This window comes from Drosophila tropicalis, unplaced genomic scaffold, assembly GCF_018151085.1.
Source record: "Drosophila tropicalis isolate 14030-0801.00 unplaced genomic scaffold, ASM1815108v1 contig_878, whole genome shotgun sequence".
Classification (NCBI taxonomy): domain Eukaryota; kingdom Metazoa; phylum Arthropoda; class Insecta; order Diptera; family Drosophilidae; genus Drosophila; species Drosophila tropicalis.
Window position 1 is genome coordinate 7145089 of NW_027173374.1, and position 16107 is coordinate 7161195.

The 16107-nt window shown below is 40.0% G+C and overlaps 4 protein-coding genes across 5 annotated transcripts; 2 read left to right on the forward strand and 2 right to left on the reverse strand.

The window, feature by feature from the left end:
* Positions 1-999: 999 nt before the first annotated feature.
* On the forward strand, positions 1000-4321 carry LOC137584881 (uncharacterized). The gene is made up of 5 exons (XM_068300466.1): positions 1000-1195; positions 2163-2294; positions 2371-2687; positions 2756-2875; positions 2935-4321. The coding sequence occupies exons 2-5, from the start codon at positions 2289-2291 to the stop codon at positions 3413-3415; spliced, it is 924 nt and encodes a 307-aa protein (XP_068156567.1). The 5' UTR covers positions 1000-1195; positions 2163-2288; the 3' UTR covers positions 3416-4321.
* On the reverse strand, positions 4315-6397 carry PolA2 (DNA polymerase alpha subunit B). The gene is given in 2 exon segments (XM_068300465.1): positions 4315-6037; positions 6039-6397. Coding segments are annotated over 2 exon segments (1851 nt in total). The 5' UTR covers positions 6318-6397; the 3' UTR covers positions 4315-4465.
* Positions 6398-7611: 1214 nt separating this feature from the next.
* LOC137584663 (uncharacterized) lies at positions 7612-11854 on the reverse strand. Of its 2 annotated transcripts, XM_068300175.1 has the most exons (3): positions 9605-11854; positions 9430-9540; positions 9214-9364 (listed from the first exon to the last, which is right to left on the reverse strand). In XM_068300175.1, exons 1-3 carry the CDS (start codon positions 11852-11854, stop codon positions 9314-9316), a joined length of 2412 nt encoding a protein of 803 aa, XP_068156276.1. In that variant the 3' UTR covers positions 9214-9313. The 2 variants fall into 2 exon arrangements, with proteins under 2 accessions (XP_068156277.1, XP_068156276.1); XM_068300176.1 differs by lacking the exons at positions 9214-9364; positions 9430-9540 and adding an exon at positions 7612-7703.
* Positions 7793-15875, forward strand: LOC137584662 (RUN and FYVE domain-containing protein 2). The gene is given in 7 exon segments (XM_068300174.1): positions 7793-8108; positions 8111-8660; positions 12047-12480; positions 12548-12810; positions 12879-13257; positions 14709-14806; positions 15063-15875. Coding segments are annotated over 7 exon segments (2541 nt in total). The 5' UTR covers positions 7793-7919; the 3' UTR covers positions 15691-15875.
* The last annotated feature ends 232 nt before the right edge of the window (positions 15876-16107 follow it).

The following is a 16107-nucleotide window of genomic DNA, read 5'->3' on the forward strand; positions in this document are numbered from 1 at the left end:
ACGCAACGACGACGATGCTGATGTGCAATTTAATGATGATTACCCAAAGCCGCAGCAACATTATCATTATCATTTTTTGTTATTTAGCTCGACGCTAATGACGTTCACATTTGGGGGCTGTTGCTGCCGCTGCCGGTGCCAGTGCCCGACTCTCTCGCTAATGACGTTCGCATTTGGAGCTGACGCTGCCGGAGCTCGAACCAAACCTAATGATGATGACCGGCATGTATCAATGTGTGTGTGAGCTCCAACAAAAGCAGTTGCGCAGAGGGATGGTTATGGAATAGCGTGGAAGGAGGGGGTACTCCACTGATGATGATGATAATGCGTTTGCTTTGTTGCTTTTGCTTTGCTTGCCTCTTAACGAGCTGAAGCTGGCAGTTGGAGTTTATGTAGAGAAGAAGGTGGGAGAAGCTACATACACACATAAGATAAATTACATGGCCAGGCCTCAAAAACTCAGCTAGACCTGAGCATAAATCATTGACCGGTGGTAGGATGGGCGTGGCTAGCCTATGATTGTACATTTTCATATATTTTCATTTTCCTTAACATTGCCATTCAATTTTCAACGTTCTTTTGAGTTTTTTTAAGCCGGTTGATTTAAATTTCAACGTATGTATCAAAAAATGTTCGTCGATAAATTGGCAAAGGAGCAATGAGCGGTTTTCCCCGGACTACGACCTAGCTCGTGCTTGTCAGAAAAAAAATTAAAAATTATCAAAAAAAAAAAAAAATCGGTCAACAAGTCAAGAGTACACCTAAAAAATGTTTCTTGACAAATAGAAAAAATAAATTTTTTCCATTGAATATTTGGGTGCAATGGGCAGCTATAATTTTATTTCAAAATAAATAGTCTTTTTCCAATTTTACTCACTTATTTTAGCTACGCATCTCTGAATATCGATATCGATGAATCGAAACCGAAGGTATCCCCACCCACACCGCAACTACTAAACGATATGTTAGAGATGGCACTTATACAGAATCTCTGCATCTGGCATCACTACGTTTCGTGCTGTGTTTTTTGCGTGTGTTTCTTTCCCTCTTAAATCGTTTTTCGAGTTTAATTATTTAACTTATTTATTACGTTTCGTGCTTATACATATGTCTGAGTTATGGTTGTAGTTATTGGCACTGCCGCAGTCATTGCAAAGAAACAATAATTTGCCTTTTGTTGTAATTGCCAGGAAAAGTATGTACCTGCGCGCATGAGTGTGTGTGTGTGTGTGTGTATCTCTGCAAAAGGGAAAAAGTTGTACGAGTGTATGTGTGCGTTTATGGCTGTGTGTATGTGTGTGTGTGTATTGAAGAAAAGTAACCATCTATACAGCTCATCTCCTCTACCTTCCCCGTTTGCCCTGCCCTGCCCTGCTGTTCTGTGGCTGTCGACTGCCTGTTGTTGTTCTCGTTGATGGAGCATCTTCATTTTGCCCCAAAGGTGGAACTCTGTTGTATACTTGAATTACCGCTTCAGTATGATTTTAGCCAACGTCGCGTTAACTTCGCTTTTCTCCGCTGCACTGCCGCCGTCGCTGCTGTTACTTCAAGGGGTCGAAGGCGCATTTTACCAGAGATAGTTTTTTGTGTTAGCATTTTGTTTAATGTTTCCACTTTGGGTTAATGTATGCGTGTGAAGGTTATGTTAGTGTGTGTGTGCCGGTCTAATGATGATTAACCATCCGAAATTGTAATTAAATTGTGTTTAAGCTATTGGACATTTTATAATAGTTTTAATAGTTACTATCCATATGGATGGACGCCATTAAAGATGAGAAAAACGATAGATGTTTTTCATTCAAATGCTTAAGTTTATGTGATTAATTCTGCATAATATTCACCCATGATTGTGTTTTGATATGGAAGATCCGATTGATGTCAAAAAAGTAATGAAAAACTAGCAGATTGGTTTTATTTCTTGTGAGAGTCCAAAATTAGTTTAATGATTTTTGAGAACGGAAAAATGAATCAGCATTTTGTTCTAAAGCAAAAAATGTTCCAAAGAATAATTAAATATTATAAATATATCACAAAAATGCTGAATTGATCAAGTTTCATGTCCAACGAGCCTAACGTTTTAATGTGGTTCCAGTAGGATAATATCCTGTACTCGTTGAATTTTTGATCCAAACTATTAAACAAATCATTTTAATTCATTGTAGGTGTCCGGATGTTGGGTGCAAAAATGTTCTCCAATCTATGCTAAATAAAACGCTCCATGTTCTGCTTTAAACGGCAGACAAACGTTGTTGGGCAAACCCATTTGTCGCCAGTGAGACCCATGTGAAATGCCTGTGGGTATCTATATTTAATTTTTCAATCATTAAGGAGTCATTTTCTAAAACATAATATCATCTGTTCCATATATAGTATGAAAAATTCAATAAAAAGCGTCGACAATGGGAGGATAGTGGTGTATTGGAACTAATTAAACTATGGAAAGTTTGCGCCTATGAGTTGCGCACCATTAAACGCAATGGCCATCTTTATGTGGCTATGGCCAAGCAGTTAACTTCGCTTGGTGTACCTGTTACAGCACTAGAGGTGCACTTTAAAGTCAACAATCTGACGCAACGTTATCGCCAGGAGCAGAAAACACTAGAGACCACAGGTATAATAAGCACCTGGAAGTTCTATAGTCAAGTGGATGATGTGTTTAAGAGTCTGGCATCTCACACGGGTTACAAGTGCGTAGCATAAATTTTTCAGCTCTTTTGGTGATCATAACAGCCTTTGACACTATCTCTTTTCACAGAGACAAACGTATGAGCTCATCGAGTGCCAGCAGCCTACCATCCACATCAGAGTCACCAGTTTGGAAAAATCCAATGTCTCAGCAAGAGTTCAATAGCAACAATACGGAGGGGTTCTACAAGTATGCTTCTGTCTGAGTTATTAGTTTTGATTTAGTCTAATCCCTGATTAACATTACAGAACGGAGTACGGCATGCATCGCCATTTTATGGACCACTCCCAGCCTCCGCCCAATGCGGGCAGTGTGGATAATTTTATGGCCTCCTCTGCCGCTGTTGCGGCAGTGGCTGCTGCTGCATCCGCTCGTCTAGCGGATAGCAATATGGAACAGCAAATGAATGCTGCTGGCGCCAGTTCTGGCGGACCAGGCGGCAACACCAATGGTGGTGTACCCAACTATAATAAGATTAAGAAATCCCACGAAGATTATGATAAGTTTGTTGACATTGTCAAGAACATTGTCGATGCCCACAAAAGCACGCCCGATAAGGTGGACACTTTCAGTGATTTCATCAAATCGTACATGAGACGCTGGCCCGAGCGACTGCAGGACGAGGCCATAAATCACATTACTAACTATGTAATTGTGAAGAATATGGAGCATAGCCTAGCTGGCGCAGGCGGTGTCCATAACCCGGAGGGGGTGAGCAACCGACAATAACAATACAAGCAGGAGCCCAACAACTGAACGCAGCCCGGGCAGCGCCGAGTTGTTGGACGACCGCCGACCATCGAAAGCGGCCGTAGTAGCAGCTCCAAATGACATCGATGGTGATGATTCGAAAGTATCATCGAGCGGAGGGCCAGGGCCAGTGCGAGGACATACTTAAAACAAAAATAAAACAAAGTGGCACATAGTTACTTATCACACAAAGAACATGAGCCGACAGTTCGGTCACAGTTTATGGATCGGGTCGAATTAGATTGTCTTATTGGGACAACAACACATCATAGCATGCAGATTCAGATACAGAAACAGTATTTTTGTTTGTATAGTTCAAATATACAATTGGGAGTTTCATTTAACTGATTTAGTTATTATGCGAGATCCTTCACTTGATAAACGAATAGAGTTCGACATAGTGTGTGGAATACTATAATCTATTTGTATAATTATTATTATTGTGCGTGCATAGAGACATAAAGAAACAATTACACATACATTAATTATATTACATCAAGCGTACATTATAGCGAGTATATATATATATAAATAAATACATTTAGATATCATTTCCTACTGTTAGCTGTAAACTATTATTATGTAAACATAAATTAATAAATGCTTTAACACTTATTTTTTACAATAGGACTTACTGCATAAGCTATATTATCAGAACAGGCCACAACGACGAATAAAAATCCCATAATTCTTGCTTCATTACACAACGACAACAAAATTTATATACATATATCCTTCCGTTCTGTAACATCTAAATTTTAATTTTCTGGAAATTGTTAAATGCAGGATTAGTCAGTGATTAATCATTTAGCATTTAATTAAATCAGGATTCAATTTTAGTTTTGATTTGGCAAAGTAACAAAATAAAAGAGCATTAATTTAAAATTTCTGAATGGATAATTATCCACGATTTATTTACCTTAAATTATTACTTAAAATAAAAGTATTCTATTTATGTATGTATTATATAAGAATGCTTGTTAAGATTTCTGCTGCATTTAGACATTCTCCTTAAAATTGGATTTTGTTTTAGATGCGTTGGATTTGACAGGCGGCACTGTTGAACATATTGACAGTCTTGGCAGTGGCTGTTGGAGCTGTAGGTGTCACCAGGAATCGGGCAAAGGTGCCGCCTTTTGTGTTGGCCAAACGTCCAGGATTGATTACCAAACAGTCGCTAACCAAACGAATAAAATGTCGCTGATCGCTGGGCAATATCAGAATATTGGGCAGCTGCTTGAGTTGCGCATACTTTTGGGCCAGTAGCGAATCGTAGCACATATTCTCATCGCCTGGTGGACACATAGGATAAAAGGAACCTTGATTGAACAGATGATTAATGACACGGTGCAACCGCTCGCCAGCATTAACAGCGAATTCGTGGCTCAATAGATGGCTTACAATGTCCGTGGATGTCACACCCACTGTGATGCCGTCTAGATCCACAATCGAAGGATCGGGCAGAAAATGCAAATTGGGATAATTTCTACGCATTGATGGCGGTGGCGTCGGATACACAGAATGAGCCATGGCATCCCTTTGGCTGCTAACCATCAGCACTTGGGTATGACTACCGATTACCTCCATTATCCCAACAATCATTTTTTCGAAGAAGGAATCAAATGCTTCGGCAAGCTCCGCCACCATCTTGTGTTCTGCCTCTACAAACGGACCGGTAAGCAGAAGTACATCCGGTCTATGATCTTTAATATACTTAAGCAGATCGTGCAGGGGATCGTAGAACAGGTCCGTGCTATGCGTAAATGGTCCAGCAGCTACGACAAACTGCAGTTCCCGGTCTAGCTTAAGGGGTAAGGGTGGTGTCAGCTTTCGTTCCGTATAGATTTCTTCAACCACGAACGTATTGCCTTTGGGTATAAATCCTTTCAACAGCACCACTTGTCCTGGAAAAATGGAAGCTGACTTAATGCGAGAAAAGTTTAGCGTTAGAAAGCTGTTCTGTTGCTCATCCGCATCCAAAACTGCTAACAGTGTAGAATGCGGATCCAAAGGACCGTCATCTTCAGAATGTACCATGCCCACTGCATGGAGCATATGCAATGCTTCCAGAGAATGTCTATCTTGGGGATACCAGTTGCATTCAGCTGCTCCTTCGTCACCCAACTTTTTTTCGACAAGTCCTTCCCCAATATCCAAGAAACGATCGTACAAGTCATTGCATCTTTCGCTAAGTAAATCGTGCATATAACTCAAATTGTCAGCTGTCAATGAGGATTCTTTATGCAAAATCTTCTGACTCACAGGCACGGAATGTTCCACCTGAGCTTGCCATGAGGACCCGGAAATTAGCTTGGGATGTCCGAACGTGTCCACAATATCGCCTGGTCGTCCCACTACTGTGTCCGTTGATATCGGTGTTCGTTTAGCGGATTGCGGAGTGTAGCTGGCCGGACTAAATAGAGCTCCACTCTTAAGAGACGCAGAGCGCGCAATATTCTTGTTAGCCTTGGGTGTGTGCATCGCTGAGTCCGGCCCATTGTCAGCACTATAGTCATAGTTCAGTCCTAGCATAGACTCATCTTCAATAACACCATAGGTGGCCAAAGAGCTGGAGTCGATGACGGATGCGGATGCCACAGTTGGAGTGGAGAGGGTGGACGATCTGCTCTTTTTGTGTGTTCTGCCGTGAGCCTACTTTATCGCGTCGCAATTGCAAAACCTTACGCTCAAACTCTCCAAGATTCTCAATGGTCGGCTCATCACCGTGCAGATGGGACAAACTGAAGGCCATCCATTGTTCCACAAATTCGGTGGCATCGTTGACATTGTATGAAAGGGCCAACTCCATGCATTTGTCCAGCACCGCTCCTGTGGGTTCTACGCCCATTTCGTCGAATTGTTGCTTAATTTCAGCGTCCATTTTAAACAAATATTTGTAAGCAAAAAATGAAAACAAGAGAAAAAGTGAAGTTTGTATTGTTTTTGGCGGGACACCAAATAGTTATCGATTGACAAAACCAATATCGTTCCATTTTTCAAAACGTTCCCATTCCAAGTCGTTTATTAGACATTGCACCTGCATGCAACAGCTGTTTCTATTTCTCTCGTCAAGTTGTTTTTTGTTTATTTCGTGCAAAATATTATAAAATAATTTTAAAATCGTGTAAAAACTACATTCGAGTGCAATCGCGTGTGTTAGTTTGTGAATATAGTTAATAGCATTATTATTAATGCAAAATGAGCACAGATGGTTTATTGGTGCGTACACAAAGTGAAGATGCCCAAGGAGCATCTCATAATGCAACGCCCCCAACAACTCCAACGCTGACACCCAGTTCCAGTTCTTCCTTTAATATTCTACGTAATACTTTTCGTCGTACCGAAAGTATCTCCTCGAACATCCTTAACCACATCTCAACGCAATTCTCGAACGCTGCTGCTGCAGCTGCGGCCTCGGAAGTAATTGATGGTACCACAACATACCCGTATCCAGAAGTTCCTACCACTACGACGCCAACAACAACTCCTGTTGCTCAACCTGAATCTAATTTACCTTCATCCACTCTCATGAAGGCCAAGAGGAAAAAAAAACGGTGAGTGCAGCAAAAGTTCATATTGCAAAAATAATTTAATATTGAAAGGGTATCAAAATATATGTACATATATAGACAGGTATGCACCCAGAAGTTTTGCATATTGCCTAAACTATACATAGATAATTTTAATTGCGTCATTGATAAATTAAAGTATAACGAGGGTTTATTTATAAGTATTTATTTGGGTTATTTAGTGAAGATACATACTTCATAAAAAAACCTATATCAAAAATGCTTTTGTTTTTAGATTAGCCAAATGTGTGAAATTCTTTTTGTGTAGTTCATTCATTAGTCCTTTTCCCATTTATCTTCTTTGTTGCATTTCTGTTCATCGTTTGTTTTTAACTTGCCTTTATCCCCTCACAAATATTCCAGTTTAAAGACAGGCAGCATTTAAAATTATTGAACAATTAAGTTATATTAAAATAGTTATATTGTTTAAGTTTAAGTTAAAATCTTGATTTTATATTTAGATTTTCGAAAGATTCTTTGTGTCTGTATAATTTTTGATCTGCTGCAAGCAGTCCTCACGAATACCCTTGATAAAAGCTTTTGAAAAAGAGCTTTCGTGTCCCCCCACAACATGCTGGATAAATCAATATATAGAAATTCGCCTCAGTCTTATTCAACTCTCACACACAGCCAGGATAACTGAATTACTTATTGTGACGGCAGGATTAGTCACATATTATTTAGATAATTGGTTCGATCTGGAGGAGACACACATACATAGGCACACATCAAGAAATCATTAAAGGTATAAAGACAGCGAATAATTTGTTTTATTTTTAATTTGGAATTCGTTCAACTGACCTACTATAAAAATGTATACATATATCTATATTTAAATGTCATCTACCTACAACAATACATGTACATATGTGTGCAGGGACTGCAGTTACCTAGAGTAAAAAATCATTGCAAACATGCGTGGGCTTGTCGAGGATACGAAAAAGACAAAGTTGACTCAACACAATAATAACAATGTGGCCAGTGGAGGACGAATTAAAACAGCAGCATCATCAACAACCACAACGGGTTCAAGTGCCAGCAGTTCCAGGCCACTGAGGAGTCTCAATAAAACGACATCAACGGTGTCGACGACGACGTCATCAGTTGCAGCAGCAGGAGGAGGAGCAAAAAGACGCCGCAAAGTATGCAACAACAAGTCGTCAAAGGCACGAAGTTGCCTGCAACAACAACCACAACAACAACCACGAATCGGGTAGCAATTGCGTCGACAGCTACAATAAAGTCACAGAAGGGTCATAATCCACCCTCGCAAATGCAAAAGACAACACACCAACAGCAACAACAACAGAAAAGCAACAACAGCAACACAATTGCCTTGCCAAAAGCGTCCCATGCCAATACCAGCGAAGAGTTGGCTGGTGGCGTACAGGACACCATTTATTTATGCAATTTTCGCGTTTCTGTCGATGGTGAATGGCTCTGTCTTAAGGAACTGCAGGATATTGATGTACCCGGCGGTCCTCATACCATTGGTGGTGGGGCAGCTGAAACTGTAAGCAGCATCAAGTCATCAAGTGGAAACTCAAATCGTTCCAGCAGCGGAAGTGGCGGCGGCGGCAGCAATGGCAGCAATCAAAATAAACGCTTCTCCGGGCTAACTGCAGCCAGTGTGGGTGGAGCATTGGAGGATAATGGTATTATGGCAATTGAATATCTTATCGGTCGTCGTCTTGGCGACATTGTAGGCTCAGGTTCAGCCTCCCGCTCAAATGCACATGCGTCGCAGCACAAGAATGTCGGCCTTATGGGCGGCACACTTGCTGAGTGGTCGCATCTCTGTAGGTTGCTTCCTTGGCCCTTTATTTTGCATTAGCGTTTCGTTTTGTTAAAACAAATTTTGTTGGATTTCCTGATTTCTGTCATGGTACATAGACAGAAGATAGCGCCACAAAAGCGCTACTTACTACTCTTTCATCCTTCATCTACTTAAATGAAGTTCCAAACAAAATCTGTTTATCTATCTTTTTTATGTTTCGTAGTAATTCTCAAATGGGTGAATCTGGTCTTTAAAATATTTATTATAAAAAGAATTCCAGTCAAGTGGCTGGTTAACTATCTTCTGGCTTTGTATCGTGGATTTCTGTAGCTTGTTCTTAAAGATTTCTCTTCATTTCCCTTCTTTTTCCTTTTTTGATTTAGCATGCTCTGTCTTTTCGAGATTTTTAGCAGTTATTGGATGATTTTTAATATTTAAAAATATATAGTGCAAAAAATAAGTGAAAACAAAACAAGGAAAAATTGAATGAACGTAAGTGTGTGTGTGTGTGTGTGTGTGTGTGTGTCTGTGTCAGGAACTATCATCTTCAAAAGTTGTCTCCCAACTTAGAGAGTTTTTGGACTGTGAAGAGAGAGAAACACATTTAAAAAAAATATCCTTAGCACCTTATTTCATTTGTAACTCACATTGCCACCACCTTTTGCTCGTCCTGGCGAATAGTAAGGTGATTTATCTTTCTTGTTTCTCTTCCTTGGTGAAGATTCTTCAGGGTCCCTACCACTAGTTTTGTCCTCAGTCTACCGAGCCCAACATCTCAGAATTTATAGATATGCCATTTCGTTATTATCAATTTTGACTTACCTCTTTGATCTTTGCCACCTCCTGCTTTCGTTTGTTTTTGTCGTACTCTTCACACTCTTTTCGTAGATGCTCTTTTTCGGCTATAATCTTTGCGTCTTTCATGTGTCTTTGTTTCTTTGACTCACTTTCCTCCTCTGAAGTAGGAGAATTCTTTGTTGAACGTTTGGATTTATCCTTCACTGGAGAGTCTTCTAATTTATTTGGCCAAGGAGTTGGTCTTCTAGTCGATGATTGCTCTTCTGATATACCATAAGGACTAGCTATAAAGCGATTTGTTTGCTTTAAAGTTTCTTCGTGTCGTCGGCGTTGCTTCTCTTGTTTTTTTCTTTGAGAATTGGACGGTTCCCTCTCAGAAGTTGTATAGTATTCGTCACGTTTTTCTCGCATCAGTTTAATTGGTAGGCATTTTCTCGGAAATTGACAACCAATTGATGAGGTCGATGATGAAGGTTCACTAGGTTCTGCATCAGTTTCCGTTCTGTCTGTTGTCTTGTGGGACGTTGAATCCGTATAGCCCAATGAACGGGAATAATAGTCATGGCGGCTGCTATCCTGAAAACCCATGCCTTTTGGTTGTCGTTTTCTGGAGTTTTCTTTGTTTTTTTTCTTACTCTTGAACATTGAACTCCAGCAGCCTTGTTTTTGTTTTGTTGATGGTGGGGTACTAGGTGGCGGTAGTTCTTCCTCTGGTGGTTTTTCTGCTGTTGGCTTTGGCCTTTTTCGATTTTTACGGTCCTTGGACGCTCTTCGCATACATAGGCAAATGAGGAGTAAAAGGATCAGCAAGAGAATTGCCAGAAATGCCGCCACATAGGCCACATACATTTCATCATCGCATTCAATACAATCTTCATTATCGGTATTTATCTTTGCCTTAGTTAAAATTAGTTCCTGACGATCTCCCAGATAATCACTTTTTTTGTGTTTTTTGCTTTGCTTGGGCGAACGACTTTGCTTGCGGCTCTGTGTAACTTTTTTACATTTCTCGCCCTCAGTGTTCACTTCTTCGAAAGACATTTGATAATCCTTGGAGTCTTCCTTACTCATATGCGGCTCTCGCTCTTCCTCTTTGGATGTCGTTGTTGCTTTTTTGGAGCACCCAAGAGATTCAGAAACCTGCAAAATGCCACCTAGACCAGGATAGAATATATCATCCTTGTAATGCACCTCCAAATTATCCCGTATCCAGTTACAAAGTTTTAGATTATATGTTCGCTGACTTAGCCCCTGAAATCGATGACAATTGGTCACAATCTTGAAAAATTTTACCAGAATGAAGGCCGAATTTGGTGACTGCAGATTGTAGATGCGTCGCTGACGAAAGGGTATGAAAATATTTCCTAAAAATCCATTATTATCTAGTGGTTCTAAATGGGGCAGTGTTACAATCATTTGGTCGACAATGTCTGCCTCTTTGGTGACATAGCTTTGGTCGAGCAGAGTACAGCTTGCAGCGTCGCTCTCACTGTTCTTACAATCCTCATTGCTGATGGGACTAATGGGAGTATTTACCAATTGTCCAAGGATATCTGAGGAAGGTGTACGCCAACCGTTCCCATTGGTATTGAGCACGGCTCGACACTGGCGATAAAGGGCCACCAAACGTTCCACAGTGCACAATTTAAGACGGCCAGCATAGTAGGATAGCTGGGCAACTGGCAACAAATAGAATCGTAGATATCCTCCTAAAGCATCATAGTAGGCACGTTGCAGCAAACGCCTCGTTTCAGCATCGGCCTTACGCTTGACAACCTGATTTACAGTGTTAAAGTACTTCATTAGCATATAGACCACGCTGTCGTTAATAAGGGATTTTGGATATGCCTTTGGGATTAAACTCTCAAAGTCCTTGCGTGCCGACATTAAAGCTATATCCGCGGTAGAGAAACATTTTTTGGAATAGTCACCAAACAGATTCGTTCCAAGGAATTTGGATTCGTTATTTGTGCTCCGTGATACTTTTGGCGTCTGTTGTGATGCCTCGTCCTGTGGGTCCCAATAAAACATTTGGTTTTTGACACCTCCTCCCATCAAAGAGGGGTATGTAAATGCAGATCTGACATTAATTTTAGCATTTTCAATCAATTTATTTCTATACTGATGGAGTTCAGAGTTGAGCATTGATTGCAGCGTCAACTCGTTTTGAAAATCATTCGGCACCTCCAGAGTGGATAGATCAATGCTGTACATGGGACAGCCGCCGGGTGCCAGAAAGAAAAGCCACAATGAGAAGGGCACATAAATGTTCATTACTTTATTGAAATGTCACATTTAAATTTTTTTTTTTTTTTTTTGAAGGTTAACTCTTAATAGTAGATGTAGTCAACTAAAAAAACAACACAGAATTAGCACGAAATCGCACGTACTTACCCCTCCCAAAAAAGAACTGGATTATGTGAATTTCATCATCCTTTTTCGTGCCGATCCTTCTCCTTTTTGTAGCACGCGACACGGCCGAGATTGAGCGAAGTAATCTGGTCAACATCTGCAAATTGGTCGTCAAGGAGCTCTTAGAGCAATCTTTACGATATGGACGTATGCTGGATTCGGATCATCTGCCATTGCAGCATTTCTTTATTGTCATTGAACATGTTCTGGGTCATGGCTTGCGTACCAAGAAAGGTCTACTGGGACCTCGCAAAGAACTTTGGGACCTGCTGCAAAGTGTGGAGAACTATTGCCCCGAGGCGCAGGACATTACGGCCAGTGTACGGGATCTGCCCACAGTTCGCACACATATAGGACGAGCAAGAGCTTGGCTACGCATTGCCCTGATGCAGAAGAAACTGGCTGACTATCTGCAGAGTCTAATTGAGCACCGAGAGGACTCTCTGTACGATTACTATGAACCACATGCTCTCATGATGAGTGATGAGGTGTGTGGAATGGACCATACGTTTGTCATTCGTTATTAGACTTTAATTTATTTCCCCTCATCTTTAGATTGTAGTGATAATGGGCATTCTGGTTGGCTTGAATGTAATTGATTGCAATCTATGTGTCAAGGAGGAGGATTTGGATTCACAACAAGGTGTTATTGACTTTTCGCTGTATTTACGGTCCAGCTCACGGAATGCCGATTCCGCCGATGACGGCAATGGCAGTGGAAGTAATCCACCTGCATTGCTAGATTCCACTGGACAGGGTAACATGATAGCAGTGCTCGATCAGAAGAACTACATCGAGGAGCTGAATCGGCATCTCAAGTGTGTTCGAAATTGCAGATGTTTATGTGTACTGGCCAACTTTATCTGATATTTCGTACAAATTACAGCGCAACTGTTGGCAATCTTCAGGCCAAAGTTGAGTCTTTGACCACCACAAATGCACTGATGAAGGAGGATCTGGCCATTGCGCGAAATAGTTTGTTGGCCCTTCAGGCCGAAAATCAAGCTATGCGTCAATCCAGCCAACCAACTCCCAGCTCCGAAGCTGATAAGAATAGCGAATCCTCTGAGCTAATTGAAGAACGTAAGAGATCAGCTGAACTAGAGAAAGAGCTTAAGCTTCAGGTATCCCTTAAGGCTGAGTCGGATATGGCAATGAAACTGCTAGAGAAGGACATTCATGACAAACAGGACACAATTGTGTCACTACGTCGTCAATTGGACGACATTAAACAGATCAATCTTGAGATGTATCGGAAACTTCAGGTACGTACGAGAACACATTTTCACATACTGTATATAAAAAAACAAAATTCATCTGCCCACATTCTCATCTGGTCATCTCGTTGGTCGTTAGTCCTTATTCTTTTTAGTTACTTTCTTTTGTTATTCATCATTTGTAACCCAAAAAATTGTGAAAACCCAAAGAATTTGGTCTTAATCCAAACACACAAACCCGTTTGAAATTCAACTAGGAATGTGAAGATGAACTCACACAGAAGGGCGAGATGGTATCTCGTCTACAAACGAAAGCCTCACAAATTGGTAACATTTTACAATCGCTAGAAAAGAAATATGAGTCAAAGCTCGTCGAGCAGCAACAGCCACATCCTGCCGGAGGTGGGGATAGATCCCCTAACACCAGACGTCAACAGAATTTGGAAAAGTTCGAGGCTCTCACCAAGAAGCATAAATACGACACTGGACCACCTATGAAACGTTTGCATTTAAAGATGGATGGCATTCCACCCTTCAATCCGAACAACTATCGCAAATCCCCCTCAAGTGCAGTTGCTGGACAGCAGCAGGAGCCTTCGGATGCGGAAACGGCAACGGACCCTAAAGATTTAAAAACACCCACATCGGCCAAATCCCTGAACGATGAACTTGCCGAGGCAGCTGCAGCAGTCACCCAACACTTTAAGATCGCAGGCGGTGTAGATGGTTCTCGCAGCGATTATGTTTTGTCCAGAGAGCTGGCGGAACCTGATATAACTGATTCTTAAGACCCAACATGTATACAATATTTACAATGTGCATAGTTCATTCAATTGATTTTCATTACAAATTATTAAAAAATGTCAACTATAAATATGTAAAAGTAGTTCATATACTTTACTTCCTAATATTATGTCAAGTAATTTGCCTTTCCCCTGTGAAATATATACATATATATATAATTATTATAACAGCAAATTAATAACAACAACTTATATATTCATATAAATGTATATATATAGAATATGCCTTTACTATATTGTAGAACAAAGAGATTATTATGTTATAGCATGGAAAGGCATTTACAACTAAATTGTTGACAGTTTTGAGATAATTGTTATACCCTTTCCCCCGCCTGCAGAGTAATAATGATTTAATGTAATTTCTATTTATCTGTATAAATCCGCTTTAACTGTAATCAAAAAAAAAAAAAAAAAAAGACAACTAACGCATTCTAGTCAAATACTAATAAAAATAACTAACTATAACTATGTTTATATCTAATTCAAAGAAAATCCGTTGAGGGCATCTGCATATACATACATGAATACATATAATATATAAAATACATACACATATATAAATACTAAAAAAAAAAAAATAAATTGTATCAAATCTCGAGTCTTTCAATATACTAACTTACTAAGTATCTATGTATACATATATTAACTCTTCCTCCGGAGACGTACAAAATTATTTTTGTTCTATCTAATTGACAGGATTGTAATGCCTCGCTTACCCACAAAACGGAGCTAATGAACAAATTGGAGTGCCAAAAGGAAGATATGTCTAGTACAATTGAACAATTAGAGAAAAAGTAAGATCTTTCTACAGTAGAAAGTTAATGTGGGCTATCGTTGAGATATATATATTTCTAATAAGTTTGATCCAAGTAAAAGCAAGGCATTTTCTAGCAAGTAAAGATAGACATATTCTCTCATCGATTATTTGCTAGATTATAGATCGGAATAGACTTCATTATGTCTAGTGGGGGAGGATAATTTTATTTAAGTAAAGAAATCATTGTGTCATTGTGGAAACTTATCCCCAAAATCTTATCATTTTTTCAACAGACATACGCATGACAAAAGCAACCTGGGTGAGATTTTAAAGACTACATCCCAAACCCTTTCCACTCAAGTTACCGCTTGCGAGGAGCGTGCCGCTCGAGCTGAAGCCGAGACGCGCATCGAAAGGGAATGGCGTATCTCGTTGCAGGAAAAGGAGCAAAAGTTACGAGACAAACTAACGAATTATCAGAGCTGCTCTAAGGAACTGACTGAGGAGAAGCAGAAGAATGAAAAATTGAAATTTGATTTGGAAAAGGCACGAACTCAATGGTCCGAGGCGCAGACAACTTTGGAAGAGTTGGGCATTCAACTGAGCATGAGCAAGCTTAAAATTTCCGAGCTGCAAGATCAGGAGAAACGTCATCAACAGCTAATGTCCGGATCATCACAGTCGCTACAAGCTATGTCGGAGTCACTCAGCAATCCGGGAATTTGGGCACCAGATTCCATAGCCACCCATTGCACATCTTGTGCAAGGGAATTCAATTTGACTCGGCGAAAGCATCATTGTCGTAGTTGTGGTGAAATCTTCTGCAAGACCTGCTCGGAGCATACGCTGCCCTTGTTAAATGCCCAGGGGCAGCCAGGAAAGCCTGTGCGAGTGTGTGACGCCTGTTATGCAGCTAAATGATAAAACAAAATATTGAACTCCAACTTGTGTGCATTATATAAATGTTGTATATATTCTAAGAAATTTGCCAGGACGCACATTCCCCATATAATTACTGGTAAATTCTTGTGTGCGCTTTTATAAAAAGATTTTGTATTTTCCGTATGCTCATTGAATAAATAAATAACGTTAAATATGTTTTCAAATGCCTAACGGGTTTCATTGCTTTACGTTACGTAGCGTGTCGTTACGTTCGTATATCAGAACATAAAAGTTTAAACATTACTGAAGTTTATTTTTAAATGTAGTTTATATTTTTTAAATCTTCAACCATTACTTTATATACATAGATATTTTTATTTATTTTTATTTGCTTTTATTGTTTAACTAAAGAGCACCGCAATATTTAAAAATTGCAATGGAATTCAGTTGATGCAG